This window comes from Mandrillus leucophaeus, unplaced genomic scaffold (assembly GCF_000951045.1).
Source record: "Mandrillus leucophaeus isolate KB7577 unplaced genomic scaffold, Mleu.le_1.0 Scaffold159, whole genome shotgun sequence".
In the NCBI taxonomy this organism is placed as follows: Eukaryota; Metazoa; Chordata; class Mammalia; order Primates; family Cercopithecidae; genus Mandrillus; species Mandrillus leucophaeus.
In genome coordinates this window covers 2,797,415-2,821,039 of record NW_012101576.1, presented here as the reverse complement: position 1 = coordinate 2,821,039, position 23,625 = coordinate 2,797,415, and the positions used below count along the sequence as shown (strand labels likewise).

General features: G+C 34.6%; 1 protein-coding gene across 5 annotated transcripts in view; it reads left to right on the top strand.

Annotated features, from left to right (window-relative positions):
- SYT14 (synaptotagmin XIV) overlaps positions 1–22,152 on the top strand; it is a 202,655-nt gene extending 180,503 nt beyond the window's left edge. For 3 of the 5 annotated variants that reach the window (XM_011975817.1, XM_011975816.1, XM_011975814.1), the window contains 2 exons: positions 15,338–15,527; positions 20,330–22,152. In XM_011975817.1, coding sequence (XP_011831207.1) covers positions 15,338–15,527; positions 20,330–20,643 — 504 coding nt within the window. In that variant the 3' untranslated portion in view covers positions 20,644–22,152. Of the gene's footprint in view, positions 1–15,337; positions 15,528–19,019; positions 19,077–20,329 lie in introns of all 5 variants that reach the window. The other 2 variants (XM_011975815.1, XM_011975813.1) reach the window with 1 other exon arrangement.
- Positions 22,153–23,625: the final 1,473 nt, after the last annotated feature.

The following is a 23,625-nucleotide window of genomic DNA, read 5'->3' as shown; positions in this document are numbered from 1 at the left end:
TTTGGGGACTTAATAATATTCTTTGTATGGATATACCACATTTTGTTTGTCTTTTCATTCATTGACATTTGGGTTGTTTCCATTTTTGGCTTTATGAATAATGCTGCTATGAACATTTGTGTACAAGTTGTGTAGACATATAGTTTCATTTCTCTTGAGTATATATGTAGTTCTAGAGCTGTATTTATTCTTAACATTTCTAGGAACTACCGAACAGTTTTTCAAAGTAGGTGCACCATTTTACTGTCCCACCAGCAATGTATGAGAGTTTCAGTTTCTCCACATTCCCTTCAACACTTATCATTATCTTTTTATGTAAGCTATCCTACTGGATATAAAGTAGTATCTTATTATGGTTTTGATTTGTATTTCCCTAATGACTAATGATGTTGAGCATCTTTTCATGTGCTTATTGACCATTCATTTATCTTCTTTGGATAAATTTCTATTAAAATCCTTTGCCTATTTTTTAAATTGGCTTATTTGTCTCTTTATTTTTGAGATGTAAGAGTTCTTTACATATTCTGGAAATAAGTCCTTTGTAAGATAAGTGATTTGATAATATTTCCTCCCATTCTGCCTGTCTTTTTACTTGATGATGTTCTATGAAGTACAAAGTTCTTAATTTTGAGAATTCACCTCATTGATTTTTCCTTTTGTTGCTTGTGCTGTTAGTGTCTTATCTATGAAACCATTGCCTAATATAAGATAAAGATTTACTACTATGTTTTCTTCTAGTAGTTTTATGGTTTTAGCTCTTTAGATTTTTTATACGGTGTGAGGGGAGAGGTCCAAATTAATTCTTTGACATGTGAATATCCAGTTGTCCCAACACCATTTGTTAAAAAAAATTCTTTTTTCATTTATTTGTGTTGGCACCCTTGTTGAAAATGAATTGCCCATAAATGTAAGTTTTTATTTCTGGACTGTCAATTATAGTGTCTTGATCTATTTGTCTATCCTTCTGCCAGTACTACACCGTCTTGATTATTAAAGCTTTATAGTAAGTTTTAAAACTGGGAAATGTGAGTCCTCCAACTTTGTTATTGTTTTTCAAGATTGTTTTGGCTATTCTGGGTCCCTTGCGTTTACATATGAATTTTTAGGACATGTAAATTTTAGGATTGAATTCTTTGTTTCTGAAAAAAAAAAAAAAAGGAAGGCCATTGCAGTTTTGATAGGGATTGCTTCGAATCTGTTTGATCGGTACTTTGGGCTGTATTACCATCTTAACAATTTAAGTCTTCCAATCCATTAGCATGAGATGTCTTTTCATTTATTTGGGACTTCTTTGATTTCTTTCAAAAATGTTTTGTAACTTTCAATGTAATACAGGTTTTACAGTTTTGTTAAATACATTCCTAAGTATTCTATTCATGTTGATGCTATTGTGAATGGAATTGTTTTCTTAATTTTGTTTTTTCATTGTTCATTTCTAGTGTAAAGAGATAAAATTGATTTTTGTATATTGATCACAAATCCTGAAGCTTTGCTGAGCATATTCATTAGTTCTAGTAGTTATTTTCTTCGTGTGTATGTTAGGATTTACTGCATAGGAGATCATGTCATCTGTGAATAGAGGTAGTTTTAATTCTTCACTTCCAATCTGAATGCCTTGACAAAGACATTCTCCTAGACTAGTCGCTCCCACGGTTTATTGTTGCTGTTTGTTGTTGTCATTCCTCTTTGTTTGATGACTTTCTTGGATTTTGTAAAGTCTATATTATTGTCATGTGCATCCCAGTTAACATTAGTGGCCAGCTAACAACTGGACAGAGATTTCATTAAGTCTTTGCTGAGGGGTTCTGCGTGTATTGAGCCATGCCTTCAATACTCCTGGAGTCAGTTTACAACTGTGCCTTATCTTTCACTTTCTGCATGCACAGAGCAACAAGATCAGCTAGAGTTATGAGACTAGGACCTTCTCAAGTTTTTTTCTGGGCATGCACATAGCTTTGCACATGTGCATGGACTGCTAGATTTCCAGAAATGCGTTAGAACTTTTCAGAGATCCCTATTAACTTTTCATTCCCTAGATTTTGCTCTTATTTTTTCATTGGCCAGAACTACTTCTTTGGTGGCTGCAGTGTTAAACAATTGCCACTGATTGCTGTTGGATTTCACAGTTGCAAGTGTTGGCTTTCAACACTACCAGCGAACTGGGGAGAGGGTAATGGGAATAGGGTACATTTAAAATGCCACAAACCTTGTATTTCTCACAGTATTCAGCCATTTTTCTTGAATAAACACTCCTTGGAATGTTGCAGGCCTTTAGTTAGTTCAGAGTTCTGAAAAAGTCTTTTTTTTTTTGACAATGTTTGCCAGTGTTCATGTTGCTTTTATAGAGGAGCAGACTTTCAGAGGTCCTTACTTCACCATTCTGCCTGTAACGGTTTTTGAATAGAGGTGTGTCACCACAAAAGCCAGGTGTATGGAAGTCTAGTTTACCAGTGTCTGATGTCCATATGCTGGCATGGAGATTGGTGAACTGTAGTGATGAACTGATCCAAAATGGCCGTTCAGTTAAGGAAAACTAGGAACATTACCAGAAGAAAGTTACAAGGCCAAAAGTTCAAAGATTTAAAAGTAAGTAACAGATTGAGCTGACATGAAGGATGACCTGACTGAGCATAGGAGACCTCTCCTGTGCCTGCTCTCTGCACCCCTTCCTCCCCCATTTCCCACTGTCTGCATCCACTACACAGATAATGTTTAAAAACTTTTCAAGCATTCAAACCCTTTATTTCAAATGAAATATTATTTATAACTCAAACGGTGTACAAAAAGCACCAGAATGAGGAAAAGATAACTAAGATGAAATTGCATTATAGAAATATAGTGTTCTATTTTTAAAACACTTACGTGTTTGCTCACGTAATCTTATCACTTGAGAGGACCTGAACATGAATCTCTGTTTTGTAATGGAGAAAAATGAGACTTTCAGTAGATCAATTACCTCCAAGGCTTAGGGCTAGAAACAGGTAGAACTGCTCCTAGTTCTTTTGATTTGTCAAGTACTTTTTGCACTATTAGATAATAACACTCTATTAGAGGAGTTTTAGTAGTAAGGAAGAGCCTATTTTGAGATACTATCTGGAGGAAAAATCACCAGTGTTTATCTGGTTGGTCATGTGAGATTAAAAAAGAGAAGATGCCCAAAAGTTGGAAAAGGTAATGCATGAAAAGTGTAATTTTAAAACATTGCAGCTAGCCAAAAACAAATGCCATTCTAATGTAGGGAAATGAAGATCAAGTTGCTATTAATTCAGTGGAAGAAACAGGGAAATAATTACTGAATACTTAATTTTAGCCACAAATGTGTATATTTTGCTAATTTTTCTCCAGGTGTCAGCAGCACTGTAAACAATGGCAATTATAATAGTTACTTGGGTATCTACATTTGTTAAATATTACACATTTGGGAGTATATTATATTCATTTGCTCCCACCATCAATAGTTTATACTTTAATATCTTGAAAAATGTCATATATTATTTAGTGCTATATTCAGTATTTTACCATCTATATTATTACGTCCTCAGCCTGCTAGAGAGTTACTTAACTGTAATCCTGTAAGTTTTGACTTAACTGAAGACTCAAAATATTTTGGAGAAACTGGGTCAGCAGGGGGCAGCACAATCTTACAATGTGTAAAATGTGGTCATTTGAATGACCGTTCAGAAATAGGATATAAAGGTAGTATAGTTCATGGCTTTTCAGGCATTCAAACCCTTTATTTCAAATGAAATATTATTTATAACTCAAACGTGTAAGGCAGAGAAAAGTGGTATTTTACTAACAGAAATCTTATTTTATAATATTTACTTGTAATATCTGATGCTGAAAATGATAGGGTGGTTTTGATGAACAAAATATTGAGAATGAAATTTTCTAGAAAGTACTATTACTATATTATTTTTATAGATGAGGAAATCGAGTCTCAAGGAACTTTTAAAACATGTCCAATGTCACACAGATGGCAAAAAGTTAGAGCTTATTCATAAATTCAACTGTCTTACTCTGTCCAAAGCACAGGCACCTACAATTATGCAATTGCTGCTAATACATTTTCATCTTGCTGCAGCTCTGAAATCCAGTGCAACATATTTCTTTTATTTTAATTATGCATTTTAGAGAAAATTCTGATTCGTATAGATAAGGAGTTACAAATGATAACTTTTTTTGACAGCTTGCTCTTTAAACTTCAAATATTCTCAATTAAACAGAAATGACAGGTAAATCTTTAGTCCAAGATACAAAAAATAATACATTAAATTTATTTGCAGTACAATGTGTTCCCTAATATGTTAACAAGTGGTGTAACTATTAAGGTAGTAGATAGTTATTTCACATTTTTTAGATAACTGAAGTATGGAGATGCTAAATACCTTACTAAAGTCACAGTCCTGTAACAGACCCCAGTAAATCTGGCTGCAAAGTTTCCTTTCCTTCTGAGTACACTGTATTGCCTCTATTTTATTACTCATTTATGTACTTGTATTGTTTTTATTTTAATTTTTAAATAGTTAAAATTGTATTTTAAAAATGAAATTCAATAGATTTCACTAACCACTGTTGGAAAACCAGTAGTCTATGGATAATTATAATCCAAAATATAGAAGACATTTAGAAATTATTTGGGGCTGTTATATTAATAATTTAATTTATTTCTATTTAGTTTTCCAATAATAAAAACATATTTATATTAAAAACAGATTCAAATCATCTCATTTAAAATAAATTAATTAAAGGGAACATATAATTGGATATATCAACTTGCATAGGAATAACTGATTCTAACACTCTATATGCTGAGTGACCAATTTAAAAAGCTCACACTTCCCCCAGGTGTAAATGTGAGAGCATTTCTGGGATATAGAGTCTTTACTATTTAGCAACCCAATATGTGTCAGCAGTGATTCAGATATCTCAGAGAAAGAGATTTTTGAAATTTTCAGAAATGTGATAGACTAGGAAGAAATCAAGGAAGTCAGCTACATTAATTTTGAAGCAAAATTTATAGTTCTTAGTATGTGCTAAAGCTGTTAGGTTAGAAAAATCTTACATGATTACTCCAACTATAACGTGTCTAGATCACTAAGATTGATTATAATAAAACAGATATTTTTAAGTCTATGTTTTGCTACAGGGTAAAAAATTGCAATTTTTTGCTCGGGATATAAAATGTGCACAAAGCAAGTGTTATCTCAAGTAAAGACTTATCTGTCACTAGCACAGCTAAGTAAGTTGTGATCCCTGCTCAAGCATTCAGTCATGCAGCATATTTGGCCTTATTTTTTGAAGAGGTCTATCTGAGCATGTTACTCCCCAGTTCAAAATGCCTCTCTTGCTTCCACTACTTGTAGAGTAGGTCCAACTTTTCTTACCACCGCATTTCATGTCTTTCATGATTCATTATTTTCATTCAGCAATATTTATTAAGTGCCTGCTGAATGATAGGCACTGTACTAATTTGAGGACATACAAAGATGAATAAAACAAAAGTTCTGCCCTCAAGGGACTCACAGTCTAGTGGAAAAGACAGACAAAGCAACAGTTACAGGACAGAAAGTCTCTAATAGAAATATTCATACAGTGCTGGGTGAATAAAATTTGGCTTCATCTTTCCTTTCCATCTACATTTTCCACTCCCTCCCCATAAACACATGCCACTCCAGATCCATTTACATTTAGCAAATGTGATACCCACTTTTGGGGCTTAGCTCATACGTTCTTTGTGTGAAATGCCCTTCCCTATGCCTGCTGAAATCCTATTAGGACCAACTTCAGGTAACTCTGGAACATTGTTTCTGTTATCCAGAGTTGATCACATCCACATATTTTCTCCCATAAAATCTCTAAAGGCAGTTTTTCATAGTCTGCCTTGAAATCAGTTCATCTATTCCCTAGTACAGTGCTTGTGCTGAACAGACATTGAATATACTTTTCTACTGCTGAGTCTCCAAATAACAACTTTATTTCTAGTCTATTCTGTTTCCTTCAGTAAAATAAAAAACAGTATGGCCGGGCATGGTGGCTCACATCTGTAATCCCAGCACTTTGGGAGGCTGAGGTGGGTAGATCACCTGAGGTCGGGAGTTCAAGACCAGCCTGGCCAACGCGATGAAACCCCATCTCTACTAAAAATACAAAAATTAACCAGGCATGTTGGCTCATGCCTGTAGTCCCAGCCACTCAGGAGGCTGAGGCAGGAGAATCACCTGAACGCAGGAGGCAGAGGTTGCAGTGAGATCACGCCACTGCACTCCAGCCTGGGCAACAGAGTGAGACTTGGTCTCAAAAAAAAAGAAAAAACAGTATATGGCCTATTTATTACTTTTTGCAACTGGCCTGAAGTCTGGTCACAAATAAAATGAATTACGATTATAAGATGAATATGAGTGTTTCTAAAAACTATTAAACACAATGTAAACAGTATATTAGGTACTAGAGTATAATGGATACTGTTGGTTTTCTGCCCCAGGTGTAAATGTGAGAGCATTCCTGGGATACAGGCTTTACTATTTAGCAACCCAATATGTGTGAGCAGTGACTCAGATTATCTCAGAGAAAGAAGGTTTTTGAAATTTTCAGAAATGTGATAGACTGGTAAGAAATCAAGGAAGTATGTATATACTACATATATACTATATGTAGTATGCATGGCCTATATATGTATGTATGACATACATATGTAGTATATATACTACATACATACTATATGTATGTATACATATACATTTCCCACATACAATTCCCACAGAAAAAAATAATTTCCAATGAAGATGAACTCACATTTTAAAAAGTATGAGCAGGAAGAATTGGTCCACCATGAATGACAGTAGACGCAAGAGAAAGATGTGTTGGCAGCTCTAGAACTAATAGGGCTCTGTGAAAGAGGTTATAAAATAAATATGCTTTAATAGAATAAAGAAATAAAAGAAGTAATAGAAACTACAAAAAAAGAATAAGACAATGTGGGAAAAGAGGTTAATTTAAATAAGGGCCATATTGAACTTCTAGAATGAAAAAAGTCGTTAAAAATAGACTCAATGAAAAATATGAAAAAGTTTTGGAGAGTGGAATAGGAATGTTAAGCATATTTTCTAATAAGGACTCCAGAATGTGAGACTAGAAAAAATGAAAGATAATATTTAAAATACATAGATCATCAGATTGAGAAATTAGAAGTTTTACACAGGATTATTAAAACTGAGTCCACACCCATAAAACTTACAGTGAAAGGATAAAATACCAGACAAAATGATAAAAGCAACCAGATAAGATACAAGGGAACAACAGTGTGACCAACAGCAGACTTCTCAACAGCTACAACAAAGGCCAGAAGGCAGTGCAGTAGTATAATATACTACATGCTAGGTGTTGTTCTAGGTATTCAGTATACATTAATGAAAAACAGATATAAATTTTGGCTTGCATGAAACTTAATTCTAGGTAGAGAAGAGAGATAAACGTAATACATACAATAAGTATAGGGTATGTGAGAAAGAGGTAAGTACTAGGGGGTGGAGGGAGAAACAGGGTGAGCAGAATTAGAGTGCTAGTGAGAAAGGAGGTGTAATATTAAATAAGGGTCAAGGTATAAGGCTCATTGGGAATGTGATGAGCAAAGACTTGAAAGAGGTGAGGGAGTTAACCATGTACAAATCTGAGGAAAGAACACCGCGAGCGGATGGAACAGCCTATCCTGAGCCCAGAGTGCGTGTGTTGTGTTTAAGGAATAGCAAGAAGTGCATTTAGCTAGAACTCTATGACTGAGGAGTAAAGTAATAGGAGGTAAGAGAGTAAAAGAGGCAACCCTCTCACTCCAACCCCCCAAAATCTATATTTTTCAATACTCAAACCAAAAAAAAACTTTCTAAGTCAACTCAGCGTCAGAGACTAAAGCATAACGAAAATTGGAAATATTTAGGCACAAACACAAATGAAAATACCTAAATTTGTGGATTTCAGCCCCTATCAGTATTATAAGGAAATGTCTAGCCTTAAATTTATTTCTAAGAACATAAGAATGAGGCAAATTGATCGGCTATAAGCATTCTTCAACTCAAGAAGTTAGAAAGGGGAAACAGAGTAGAAATTAAAGAAAAATTGTAAAGAAGTTTAACATAAACAAAATCTGGTTCTTTGAAATTACTAATAAAAATTGATAACACCCCTGGAGATGTTGAACAAGAAAGAAAGAAAAATATGTCAAATTAAAAGGAGGACATAACCACCAATTCAGTGGAGATCTCAGAATTTTAAGAGAATGACTCTAGGAAAATAAATTTGAAAACAAATAAAATGTGCACTTTTCTTGAAACATACAAATGTCTAAAAAGTGATTTAAGAGTAATAGAAAACATGAAAAGACTGATTATCATTAAAGAAATTCAGCCAGTAGCCAGAGTCCTCTTAAAAGAAAGAGGAAAAAAAGATGGTCGAGTTTCAGAAGCAAGTTTTACCCAACTTCAGTGAACAAATAACTTCTGTTATATAAGCTATTTCAGAGAATGAAAAGGAAAGGTATCTAACTTCTCTTTCGAGGCTTGTATAATTTTGACACCAACTAGACAAGAATAACATGAGAAAATTATAAACCAATCTCATTTATAAACATATATGCAGAAACCCTAAATTAAGCATTTTAAAATAATTCAGCAAAAAATATACACATATGCCTATATTTATACATATATATTCTTCAAATAGGTATTGTTTCAGGAGACCGTGAGAAAAGAAACTTACAAACTTTATAAACCAATCTCATAAGCAGAAATGTTAATTAAATATGTTCATATTGAATAGAGCAAAAAAGTGCATATGTATATATACATATATATACATAAATTTTGATTATAGCAGGAATTTTTTTTTTTTGAGATGGAGTCTCACTCTGTCGACCAGGCTGGAGTACAATGGCATGATCTCGGCTCACTGCAACATCCACCTCGCAGGTTCAAGCAATTCTCGTGCCTCAACCTCCCGAGTAGCTGGGATTACAGGCGCCTGCCACCACACCTGACTAATTTTTGTATTTTTAGTAGTGACAATGTTTCACCATATTGGCCAGGCTGGTCTCAATCTCGTGACCTCAAGTGATCTGTCTGCCTCAGCCTCCCAAAGTGCTGGGATTACAGGTGTGAGCCACTGCACACAGCAGATCATAGCAGGGATTTTTATGACCATTTCCACATGATGCTATGGTCAAACGCTGATAAAGTATTCTGTTATTATGGTTATTTATGTGAATGTTCTATGATTCATTTTTCTTTTCTTAAATCTTATCAGATATGTTAATTTTTAGTGTTAATATGTAGGGCTTATGAAAGAAAAAGTGATCATTTTCTGCTTTTATTGTGGCTCTTCCTTACCTAACCTGAATGTCAGAGCCGTGGTCCATGAGTGTAGTAGCATCATGATTCCGTTTCATTGAACCATCTTTTCATCCTCCTCGGCTCCTGCAAGGCTAATAACTGCACAGCAAGAGCCTGTGGAGGGTACTTACAATTGGAGCAACAGCAACAACATCACCTGCTCTCCAGTAATGTGGATAACAGTCCTCACTGAAGACCAAGGGGGAAAAAGCAGGGACAGACAACTCAGTTGAATGGGCTCTGTAGTTGACGTCTGTTTTTTCTGCCTAGCACTCATATCTTTCTTATGCACACCGTACCCAGATTTTGGTTGGGAGACTAACCTGCCCCTGTGTTCTGCTGAAGCAGACTTTATTCCAAAGCCCTAGAATTAAATCTCATGGGCTCTAAGCAGCAAGTTCCAGGATTTGGGTTTGAGCAAGTAGGATGCTGTCTTCCTCTTTCCCATGACACTCAGAGCTGCTGGCAACTAGGAGGGAAAAGTGTGCCAGAGAATGAAGCCAAATTTGGGAAACAAACCTGAGAAATGGATAAAGAAGAACTGGTTCCTAGTGACATGGGTTGAGGCTTGGATCAATGAGTGCTAGAAGCTACCTGTGTACAAACTGTACAAAGCCACTGTTCACTCCAGTAGACTGTCCTTTTGATACACTCGGTGTTTTTACAACCCCTACTAAAACCCAGCCTGGCTCTCCTTTACGCTAGACTAACAGTGTGGAGGATGGAAAGGAGGTGGGATTTGGAGCAATTACGCTCTTTCTTCCTCTCTCCTGAAATTGCCTCTGGTGATCTCCTCCTTACCTAGTTCCCTGGGGCTAGGAGAGGGCCCTGAGGAGGAATCCTTGCTGCTAGAGATGAAGTTCATCATTAGTGGCAGCTCTGACTTTGCAGCAGGTGACTTCCCTTGTTTTAACTTCAGCACCCTCTGTGATCGCCCCATTTTCAGAAAAGTATGATGGAAGCATTTCACATATAAATAAAAACTGAATGCTATCTTCCAGACACAGTGAGAATTAAGTTCCACAGACACTATTCAATAGGTAATTCAATTATAGTAATGATCATTGTACAGTTCAGTGGTTTCACCTTAAAAAATATTGAGCATAAGTAGTTACAAGTAAGCTGGCAGTAATTTAATATTAATAAAAAGCCTAGTATGTTTACTTAATAGGAATTATATTGTATTTTTAATCATATTGTTTTTTCTCTATGTATTTACAAGCTTCCACCTGATTTTAACCTATTCACACCATTAAGGAAATGTAATGGCTACCTTAACCACTAATTCTGGTTATGGTAAACATATAGCATATATTCATTCCTCTAAAAATTACATATACTTCACTTTCACAGAATTACTTGTAATCCTTTACCCTAGGGCAGAAGACTCAGGGGGAAGGAGGGGAAGTATTAAAAAGAAGTAAAATATTATGCAAGATGGGAAGAAGTTTTACTTTGGGGAGCCTGTGGGACTATTCCTTTAAGTAGACCTAGTTATGACTGGAATTTGTTTGACTTTGCATTAATCACCTGCAGCTACTGCTACCTAGGCAAGCCCCAGTTATAAATTAGTGATGAGATCTGCAGAGGGAGTAGATGGAGATTCCTGAATATACACTGAATGGAGCAGCATGCCCTGAGGAGTAGTCTGAGGAAAGATGCCATTTGGGCAGATAGTGTCGATATTTAATTTGAGGTTGGTTGTTTTTGAGACAGATCTTGCTATGTTGCCCAGGCTGGTCTAGAACTCCTGGGGTCAAGTGATTCTCCTCTGTCAGCCTCCCAAGTAGCTGAAATTATAGGCGAATGCCCGTAACCTTTTTTTTTTTTTTTACTACAGTGATTCTGTTTAGCTATTTTTTACTGCTTTTCTTGTACTGAGTGATCTCCTTGGAGTGCCACCACTCTACCAATATTGAATGGGCAGTTACACTAATGTCAGTGGAAGGGACATGAGATTAGCACTTTTTCTAGGGTGTAAATTCATAATGAACTCTTCTAGGTAATAGTTTCTTGTGTTTAAACACCACTATATTTCAGCAGGGCTTACTAAAATAGAATGTGATTAACAAGGATCTTAATGCTCTTGCTTTTTGGTTGGACTTGAAGGTAATGATTTTCACAGCAGTAAAGTGGGGAGTGTTTTCCTTAGGATCGAGAAAGGACTTTCCATCGCTTTCTTTGGGCATTGCTTTTTTTCTCAAAAGTGGCAGTATGACTTCTGTGTATAAGCAGCTATTAGGTTCACATCTTATCTGACAGTAGGTTAATGTGGAAAATACTATATTGTGAAAAATGTATCTAACAATATTCTAACAGATGCTGCTAGTATAATAGCCTAATGTAACAAATGCACCAAATGTGCTCAAGCATGTTTTTGACACTATTTTCATAAGTGATGATATATCCTAATTGAAACTTACTAAAATTGTTTTCGTCTCCAACTGTCATGAAAACATACCAAACTATGTGTTTTGTGTACCCATGATTTAAGAATATAAAATGTGTATTCCTTTTGGCTTCCACTCTACAGTCTAGAGTTAAAAATACGAGATTTTAGCCTTAGTATATTAGTCCAACAAATTTGTTCAGGCTCCAGGTATGTATTCATTCTCCTTCATTACTTCTACAGCCAGTAGTAGATTTAAACTCGAAGATTCTTATAAAACATTTAAATTTTTTTTAACTACATTGTTATACGGAATAGTGTTAGTGTCTTTTTTCTTTCCTTTTTAATTCATGGACTGGATCTCTTTGGGAATCTTCAAAGAAAGTTCTGTATATTTATTTTTATCATTGTATATTCATTTGTGTATACTGTGTCTTTTCATCATGTAATTCTTTTCTTAAATCTTTCTTGCAAAACCCAACACACATTAGAAAAGGGTAAAAAATGCAAATGTACAACCCATTTATCACAAAGCAAAACCCATGTAATTACCATCCAGGTCGAGGAAAGAAACAGTGTCTCAGTAGCCCCAGAAACTCCCATCCTGCCCTTCCCAATCACTGTTCTTCTCTCCCACCTCCAGAGTTAACTACAATTTTTACTTTATGTTAATTACTTTTTTGCTTTTCTTTGTAATGTTACCACCTATTAATACATCGGGAACATAATGGTTTAGTTCTGCTTGGTTTGAGGTTTTGGTTTTTGGGTTGTTTGATTTTTTGTTTGTTTTTGTTACTTTACATAAATGGAATTATGCAGCTAGGTATCCTTTTGGGCCCAACATGTTTTACTTACAATCACATTTGTAAATGTAGTTATAATTGGTTTTCATTGCTGTATAGTATGCTGTTATGAACTCAGTACAAATTATTTATCCATTCTATTGCTTGGATCCAATATGAATAATGCTGCTATGAACATTCTTTCATATGTCTCTTGATAAACATTGCACATATTTCTGATGGGTATGTATGTAGGAGTGGAACTGCCAGCTCATAGCGTATGTGTATTTATAACATTTTAAAAATTGGTATCACTTCACATTTCTACAAGAGAACTATGATAGTTCTCAGTGCTTTGTCCTCACCACACTTGGTATTCTTTTAGCTCATCTGTTTGTTGTGTAGTGTTACCTTGTAGTTTTCATTTCCATTCCCCTGATTACTGATGAAGTCAAACAATTCAAAGAAACCTGCTGATATTTTTATTAGAATTGAATTTAATCTATTGATTAATTTGGAGAGAATGTTACAAAATTGAGCTTTCTAGTACAGTAACAGTTTATATAGTACTTTTTGATTTCTCTCAGTAATGTTCATAGTTTTCTGTATCGAGGCCTTGCATATAATTTGTTACATTTATTCCTACATATTTTATATTTAAATGCCATAATAAATGCTATTTTAATACATTTTATTTTCTATTTGCTTCTGATATATAGTAATGTATGGATTTCTACATTTTACCTTTGTATACAACTGCAGTTCATCTGTAGATTTATTCCTGTGTACATAATTATGTAATCTGCACATAAGGGCTTTTTAAAAAAATCTAGTCCCCTTCCAAATCATTATACTTTTAATTTCATTTTATTGTCTTCTTCACTAGCTGGTATCTCCACTACAGTGTTGACTAAAAGTAGTAATAGTTGGCAATTTCAAAGGGGAAACATTAACATTTTTTGCTATTACATATGATGTTGCATGTTGCTAGATTTGGTTTGCTAATAGTATATTTAGGATTTTTTCATCTAGATTCATGAATGAGAAACTTTTTCTTTTTTATAATGCCCTTATTAGATTTTGGTTTTAATATTTTGCTAAATTCTTAAAGGAAGTTGAGGAGTGGTTTCTCTTTCTCTACTATCTGAAAGAGTTTGTGTAAGGCTAGCATTATTAATTAGAATTCACTAGTGAAGCCATCTAGGCCAAAGTTTCTTATTTTGTTTTGTATGTGTATTTTGGAAAGGCTTTTAATTACAAATTAAATTTCTTTAGTAAGACTGTTTCTGAACAGTCTTCCACTGTGTCTTTTGGTTGTTAATAACTTTCTAGAAAGATGTCTATTTCAGAGGTCTCCAACCCCCTGGACGCAGACCAGTACTAGTCCATGGCCTGTTGGGAATGGGTGCCACACAGCAGGAGGTGAGCAGCAGTGGGCTAGTGAACATTACAGCCTGATCTCAGCCTCCTGTGAGATCAGTGGCAGCATTAGATTACCCTCTACACCCTGTCCATGGAAAAACTGTCTTCCAGGAAACTGGTCGCTGGTGCCAAAAAGGTTGGAGATCGCTGGTATATTTCATTCAAATTTCAAATTTACTAGAAGAAACTTGTTCATCCTATCCTCTTATTTTTTTCATGGTCTGTAGAATATATAGTGATGTCTCCTTCTTCATTCCTGATCATTGTTATTTGTCCCTTCTTTTTTTCTTAATTGGACTTTCCAGAAGTTTATTCATTTTATTAGTCTTTCAAATCACCTATTTCTATTATTTAGTTACTAAAAGTATACCTTTAATTTCCAAAAAATATAGATATTTTATTCTCCTCTAGAACAGAGTTTGGGTTTCTAATCAGTCAAAAACATTATGAATAATTTTCATTTGAAATTATTATTTGCTTTAATTTAAAAATTCTGTGTACTGGGGAAAATTATATTTTGTAGTTATTAGGTGTAATATTCTGCATGTGACTGTTAGGTCAACTTTGCTTATTGTGATGTTCAGATCTTCTACATCCTTATGGTACTTATTTGTCCGCCCATTTGGTCCGTTACTGAGGGAAGTGTGCTTATGTCCCCAGTGATTATGGATTTCTGTATTTCTCTTTCTAGTTCTGGCCATTTTTGCTTTCTGTATTTTGAGTCCATGTTATTAAATGCATCCAAATTTGGGGTTATTTTACTTTTTAGTAATTTCAGTGTTTTATCATTATTTCATATACTTCTTCATCTCTAGTGGTGATTATTGCCTTAAAGCCAACCCTGACTGATACTAATGTAACCACATCAATTTGTTTGATTATTTTTTACATGATTAATTTTTCACATATTGTTCAACTTTTCTATATCTCTGTGTTTTAGATGTTGGCTTATAAATAGCAGGTAGTTCTGTTTTGTTTATTTAAAGGCACAGTTAGGACATTTGATGTATTGAGTCTAAATCTTTGTCAGTCGTTTAAGGTTGATAGTCTTTAAACAATAATTTCTCATATTCAGAAAACAGTTTATTAACATCTATAAGTTTAAGAAACATTTTTCTGATTTGTATATAAATATGCGGGGATTTGTGAAGTCTTCTCATTTCCTATTACTTGTTTGGCTTTTATATAATGAAAAGAAATCCAGGGGCTAAAATATGCTAAGGACAATAATTCTAATCTGGTGTTTGGTTTGGTTTGGTTTGCAACTCATCTTTATTGCGATTTACTTACCTAATCCAAATAAACATGGCATAACAATATATCTCTCTTGCAAAATACTATAAAAATTTTATTATTGATTACAGGGCTGTGACTCCCAAATGAGCATGTCAGAAATGTCATGTAGTGAAAGTACATCCTCATGTCAGTCTCTTGAACACGGCTCAGTTCCAGAAATTCTTATTGGCCTGCTTTATAATGCCACAACTGGAAGACTATCAGCAGAAGTGATAAAAGGCAGCCACTTCAAAAATTTGGCAGCAAATAGACCACCCAGTGAGTGAAAAATAACTTTTTAAATTCTAATGTTTTCTTTACTTTTGGGACTCTCAGTACTAGGGACTTCAATCCTATCATTTAGTCTTAACCAATCAAAATGAAATGGTGTAATCATCAGCTAATCTGTTTCATGTTTTCTATTTCCAGTCATTTGGGAAGTAGAAAAATTTGAAATTCAAAGTATTAATAGTAAGGTGACAGAACTTTTAATTTTTCATAGTGTCTGCAAAATAAATTATCTCTATCATCTTTTAATGCCAAAAAAGGTTACAGGGCCTTTAAAAGTGAGTAATGTTCACAAATATGAACAGGAATGTGTATAGCTGTTGTTAACTGAAGAATAATGTGTTTTCTATCTGCATGCAGTACTATGAACTATTTTATTTACTTCTATATTTTCCTTCTTTCTCCCTTAACAATTTAAGAAGAAACTATTACTTCACATTTTTTCTCCTTTAAAATTATAACCCAGTACTGCCAGTAGAGCCTTTTTTTAGATGGAATGGGTTTTGCTCTTACCAGGACAAACAGAATAAGGAACAGTTTGCAGTTTGCCCTGGATACTAAGAAAGAAAAGCTAGATGGCATACCTCTGCCCTGACTGTATGCATGTTATACCTGTTACTGTTCTCTCTCCAGATCTCTCTCCCAGTTCAACAGGGCCAGGGTAGGTGATGGGAGGATAGTGAAATTGTCACCCAATATACCTCTAAATTGTTGGTCCCTGTAAGAGGTAAACTGGGAAAGTGGCAGCTTTTTTTGGGGGGGGAGACAGAGTTCTGTTCTTGTCGCCCAGGCTGGAGTGCGATGGCACAATCTCGGCTCACTGCAACCTCCGCCTCCCAGGTTCAAGCAGTTCTCCTGCCTCAGCCTCCTAAGTAGCTGGGACTCCAGGCACCCACCACCACACCCAGCTATTATTTTGTATTTTTAGTAGAGATGGGTTTCACCATGTTGATCAAGCTGATCTCAAGCTCCTGACCTCAGGTGATCCATCTGCCTTGGCCTCCCAAAGTGCTGGGATTACAGGCGTGAGCCACTGCACCCGGCCTAGCTTCTTTATACTTAGCTAAAATTAAAGCTGTTAATGCTGTAAACTAAAAACTTGAAAAGAAATCTGAAATAATAATGCCACCTTAAATTTTCTTAAAATAGTTCTCACAGACTTACTTAATGCCATGTTTTATTCCAAGAAGCAAGTAATTAGTATAGGAGTAGGGCCAGGAACAGTATCTCATGCCTGTAATTCCAACACTTTAGGAGTCTGAGGCGGGAGGATCACTTGAGCCCAGGATTTCAAGACCAGCCTGGGCAACAAAGTGAGACCCTGACTGTACAAAAAATTAAAACATTAGCCAGGCGTGGTGGCTTGAGCCTGTAGTGCCAGCTACTCAGGACAGTGAGGTGGAAGGATCGCTTGAGCCTGGGAGATCAAGGCTGCAGTGAGCCAAGATTGCACCACTGCATACCAGCCTGGGTGACAGAGCAAGACCCTGTCTTAAACAACAAAAAAAATTGGCCAGGTGCGGTGGCTCACGCCTGTAATCTCAGCACTTTGGGAGGCCGAGGCGGGCAGATCACAAGATTAGGAGATCGAGACCATCTTGGCCAACATGGTGAAACCCCGCCTCTACTAAAATACAAAAAATTAGCTGGGCATGGTGGCGCATGCCTGTAATCCCAGTTACTTGGGAGGCTGAGGCAGGGGAATCGCTTGAACCCAGGTGGTGGAGGTTGCAGTGAGCTGAGATCGCGCCACTGCATTCCAGTCTGGTGACAGAGCAAGACTCCGTCTAAAAAAATAATAATAATCAATTAATTAATTAATTAAAATTTTAAAAATAAAGGAGGAGTAACTTTTTTACCCTTGAATTAAATTAACTGTTTCTAGTTGTCATAAAAATTATTTATTCAATGGAAGTAAAAAGTTATTATAATATATTATAATACTGGAAAACAATTTTGGAAATAATATTGGAAACCTTGCTTTGTACATATATCATAGAAGGTATCTATCCCTGAATTAAAAATCTGAAGGGTTAAATTCATATTGCTACCCTTGGACAGTTGACCTCACTCCCTTAAGTCTGTTTGTTTATAGGTAAAATTAAGGTCATGTATCTCACAGGGTAATTGTGAGACTCAAATCAGAGAAAGGTGTATAAAAGAAGGATGGAATTATTATTGTCCCCTTTCTCATTTCAGAAGGAGAAATTGAGTGGGAAAAAAGAAGCAATTTCTAGAATAAACAGATTTGGTAGTGTGACTTGATCATCTTCATTAGTATACACTTAGAATGCAAACTCAAAAGGCCTGGGGGATAATGAAATAAGTAAAACTCATAGGTGAAAGATGGGGAGATGGTGAGGCCTGTGACAAACACGAGAGTGCACACGCTGCCAGAAGACTTTGAGATTCACAGATTGTTAGCACTGTACTGGATAAATAGAGCATTGTTTAGGGTCACATTGAGCCCCCAGTTATCAATTTGCCACTTGTGCTTTAACTAATAATTTACTACATTTTTTCACAAATATTTAGCTGGAGATACTAAAAAATAGAATGAAATGATACGTTTGCCTTTCTATCCTTACTGTAGTCACTCTGATAGAAACAGAGCAACAAGGATCACAACTAAAAGGGAGGTCTGGCCACGTGCAGGGATGGATAATAAACAGATGACAAAAGATTAACATCTGCAACATAGAGTCAATGTTTCAGGTTACAGAGTAGGTTATAGCAATTGCCGTTATTTTACCATTAGACCTTCAGTATAAGGATAATTCATGGTGTTAGGTGGGAGGTAACTAGAAAGTAAGTATAAGTCAATTTAAAGCCATTTTATGAAAGTGGAATATTTATAAAGTAAAAGGTAAAACAGTTTTATCAGTTTGTCCTAAACAGTATATGTTATATAAGATTATAGCCCCTCATATATACCTAGGTTATAAACTTTGAACTATGTTATAGACTGAATAATCCCCATTTTTCCAAAGAAAGAGCAATATTCAAGAGCAAAAATTTCAATAGTCCTATTTTGTTTTGCATAATTAATTTATATATATTGGGAGTAGTAAAAGTATTTGAAATATTAAATTGATAAATTTTAAATTTAGCAATAATAAGCATAATAATAATCCTGATGATCCTTATAATTACTCTTATTCAGTCTTTTATAGTTTGATAATGTGCATGATTCTATGTTCAATGTGCTTTAGACCAAGAGGATATCATTAAAAATATGTCCCCCTTTAAAAAAGTGTAATTTTTGTTTAAGATTACACAATAACCTTAAAAATTCTCATCCCATGAAATTTGCCCAACATCCCTTTTGTTCAGTCCTCTATCTGAATTAAAATGCTAAAGTTTTGTGTTCTTCCACTCCAGTGAACAGTGTTTCCTCTTTAATTCTAACCTTTGACCCTCTTTCACCCAACGATTGACATCTGGTCATTATTTCTTTTACTGCTTTCCACCCCCTGTTGTCAGATGGACTGTTCTGTTGTCTAAAACACTTGATAGGTGGACAGGTTTATATAATCCGAGGTGAGTTCCTGTAGAGGCTAATTGGATGTTGTCTTTTCATGCAAAACCAAAATACCCTAAAACTTGCCAGCAGTGAAGCTGTCCACCATGTTGGTTTCCAAAACAATGCACATTTATTATCTGTGGTACTTTAAATAAAACTAACTTAGAATTTATCTCTGATTATGGATGATGGTATTCAGAGCATATATGAAATAAGCAAAACTTTTTAAAATAAAAATTGTTATTTTTTCATTCATTTGTACTTTGATTCATACAACAGAAATAGATATTTCCTGATAAATATTGTAATTTTCTTTAAAATTAATTGAAATTTTGATATGAAGTACACATGATGGATCACCATGCTGAAGATCATTTGCATGAGTCTAAAAAACTTGAAAACACAGTCTTATAAAGAGAGGATTTGTCTCCCAAATAATCAGGCAATGAACTGTTACATTTCACTTCGTACACTAAACATCACATCAATTTTTTTTGTAATTCATAAAAATAGTTCAGATATCATTCTTAAAATTTTACATTAAATTTGTGCCAAAAAACAATCCTATTGTATTTTAACTATCCTGAAAGCACATTAAATGTACTCTTGCATGCAACCAGGCGAAAGTTTTACTTGGTTTGCTAAACTTTGAACCCTTAATGCATTTGGCTTCATTTTTGCCCTTAATTGTTTTTAAAGTATATTTAAAAACCACATCCATGCAGAGATTTTTTTTGACATTTCATCCTAAGCTGTTTTGATGTCATCTTTGCATTCTTGTCTTCTTTTCCTCTTCACCATTTGCCTTCATTTCTATTTGTTTGTTTATTCTTATTCTCTGAAAACAGTGGAATGCTTTACAGTGTTGTGGCTAATTGAGCTTGCTAAGTGTTTATTAATGCTATGATGTCCTGCTTAGTGAAGCTAAATGGGAAGGGGAATGGGCAGGGGAGGGTAGTGGGAGGTCAAGAATGGGGTGGGAGGGTGGAGGAAGGATTATGAGGTATACCTTTAAATTCTAACTATTACATAGAAATAGTAAGGTGAAGATATTATTACTCCCAAAATATCTTTGGCCTACTTAGCATTCTCTGTATTTGTCACATATTATAAGCATCTACATCAAAATGGAATTGGTTGAATTTCCATTAAACATGGTATACACCATATCCTTATAAAGTATAAATACTTAATTTTCTTAACCTATAAGAAAATTGTTTTGAGTTTGTTTCAAATGATATTTGTGATATGTTGTTTTTTTCTTCTTTAGATACATATGTTAAGTTAACTCTGCTGAATTCTATGGGTCAAGAGATGTCCAAATGCAAGACATCCATTCGCAGAGGGCAGCCAAATCCAGTATACAAGGAAACTTTTGTTTTTCAAGTGGCCCTATTTCAGCTTTCTGATGTGACACTCATACTGTCTGTGTATAACAAACGCAGCATGAAAAGAAAAGAGATGATAGGCTGGATTTCTTTAGGTCTAAACAGCTCTGGAGAAGAAGAACTCAATCACTGGACTGAAATGAAAGAGTCAAAAGGACAGCAAGTATGTAGATGGCATGCGTTGCTAGAGTCATGATGAATAGAATAAGCAAACAGTTATCATCCAAGGCAGCATATTTCCAATTCCAACATTATTGTTTCTACCAAGTCACCATTAGAAGAACTGTTCTTTGAAGAATCATATTCAACTTTCTATCAAAATGCTTTAAGTTTTATGGAAAGAACATCTCATACTGACATAAATGAAGAAAATATGTGTATCTAGTAGAGCTTGTTTGGGAAACTGAGAAATGTACATTATCATTGCTAAACTAACAGCCCTCCAGAAATTTAATAAGATCTTTTTTATTTGAAGTTAATTTTAATTTAGCAAAAGAGCCAGTCATTTTATGAAAAATCAAAATTGTAAGTGATTTTAAAAACCAGAATTTTAGTTGCGATGCAATTTTAATATCACCCTACATATTATTTATAAAACATAGTTTGACTGGCCAGTCCCTGGTGTTTGTAATGTTCTTTAATATGAAAAAGTAGTTCTCCAACTCTATCATAAGTCATATCTAATGGTGAAGGGTTTCAGTCACATTGAAAATTGTTTTATTTCAGACATGTTCCCTTTGTGCACTTAGTTTCATTGTGCCTCACTTCCTCTCAATAGCACTAAATCTAAGTGCAAACAAGTATTCATTTTCATACAGGAATTTTTTAATATGTTATTTTTTTAAAAGCTCATTTTTCATTTGCCTCCGCTTTTGCCTGATCCAAAGAGACCAAGTCACTGTACTGGTCCCTTGCAAGTCTTCTAGACAGGTTGTACTGTAGAACTACGTAACTTTCTGTTGAAAGCACTTCCTGTATTCTTGTATTCCAATGTAGGAAGCTAATAGAGCAGGACTTTACTTTAAAATTTCTTTCAGTGATTGACTCTTCAGAATTGCAGTAGTGTGAAAATACATTTTTTACAAACAAAATACAGTAGATAAGCTGTTGAAAATGGAAAACAATTCAATTTTAATTTTCTGCTCTGAGTATTTAGTAACCAACACTGCATAAAGCAGGTAGCATCCAAAATAAGAAACTGTTCTCTCTCTAAATCTTCACTCTTACTTCAATTTATATTTGTGATGTAAAGACTATCCAGTTCTCAGTTTGAATTGGAACATCATGTTAAAAACAGTTATGAGATTCCTTATGAAGTTTCTAGTAACTTGTGACTAGACTTTATGAAATTTACAGATAAAGTTCTTCAACGTGATGTCATCTTGTGCCTTTCATGTAAGTTAAATTTGCTCATACAGCTTGAAAGTTGTATTTGCAAAATTAAGCCTTCAATTTTTATAAATGTAAAGATTCCTCAGAACAGTGTCGCAACATCTTTATTTCCTCTGAAGTATGTAAAAGTTGTATAATGTGCTAACTGTTTTAATGTCAAGGCACTTTCATTTGTTTTTATATTTAGGAACTCTAATCAGGAATATTAGAAGCTGTTTTCTTTTTAATTTTACTTCCTACCTAATATATCATTTTATGCATATACTTTATTGGAGTATGTTTTATATATATTAAAAATAGTTTCTTTTTTCTCCTTTTCATTTCTAGTTAAAATAGACTAAAATCTACTATTTACCAGTTACTAAAAAGCAGTATATCATTGCTTCTAGTCCCAACTAAGTACTATATATTATTGTAAACTAGAACTTGTTATTACCATAATAACAAAACAATGCATAGATATTACTTCAGCTTGGCTGTACTGAAAGGCCTTAAAAGAAATCCAAAAAGACCGTGAACTTCTGTAATTTTTAGTTTAAAAAATGGCAGCTCTATGCATTCATGCACATGAATTATAAGAAAAAATACAAATGCTATATTGGATGACATGAGGTTTGAGAATGTTTGTTACAGGGCTGCATTAAAGGGAAAAATCCATCTTTTATTGTTATATCAATGAGCTTTTTCCAGGATTTTTTAAATAAATGAGTAAGAGTTAGAACCTGAATCAAATGGCAAAATATCTCATTTAAGTGTTTTCAGCAACAGTATGAAAAAAGACTTGAAGAGGGGATGTAGATTTTACTGAGAAATTGGACTTAGGCATTTGTCCAACAGTGATCTTTTCTGACTTTGAAACAACTGATTGCATTGCTAACAACTGTTATCTTCCTAATAAAAAGAGTTATCAGTCTTATTTGCAACTGGAACAGAGCTTAGTGAAACACGTTAGTAAGACCAGTTTGGTGCTTTCACTCTTAGAAAAAGACCTAACTAATTGTTATTTGTTAAATCTACCTGTTTTCAGACTATTCCCAGAATTGTGTGTGTGATTTGATACATCCCTAGGGATTTATCTGGTATAAGTATCAAATCCTTCATGGCCTAAAAATTAATAAACAGTTTTTTAATATTTCTGGAAAGACCCTACCTCCACCCTAGCTGCCAAGTCCTCAAAGATTATAAATTATCTATATGAGTGTGTGTATCTGTATAAACACATGCACTTACACACATACAACATAAATATGTATATGTATATTCATTTGTAAAGGCAAAGGTGCCCTGGCTTTTTCAGATAACTGAATAGAGAACATTTCATAAATTTAGGATTATTTTTCTCCCTCTGTGTATTTACTAGATATTATATTTGGTTTGGGTGCTTTCTGCTGCTATTCTCCTTTACACACAGCAAAGTATACATTTGTTTCTGTAGATTGACACAACTATAGTAATTACTCCCAAAAAGTTGTCTGTTCTTCTAGAAAAGGATTAAATAAGGCTCAGGGGACCCACTTCACTCTACTGAATCTAATGTACGAGACAGTACGACTGCTTTTTTGTGTGCTTAAATTTGCATGAAAGCTTAATAGCAAAATCTTCTATCTCAGTAATTATAGCAAATAGGGACCCACTGGTAGGGAGCAGGTGTTGGCTCAGAAACCTGAAAAAGACAACCCACTTTCATATTCTATTAAAATCTCATAAGTTTTCTAATAAAATGGTATAGTCCAAATATGACAATTGGCCAGTATTTATGGGAGCCTCTAAACCTGGAGTTCTGGGG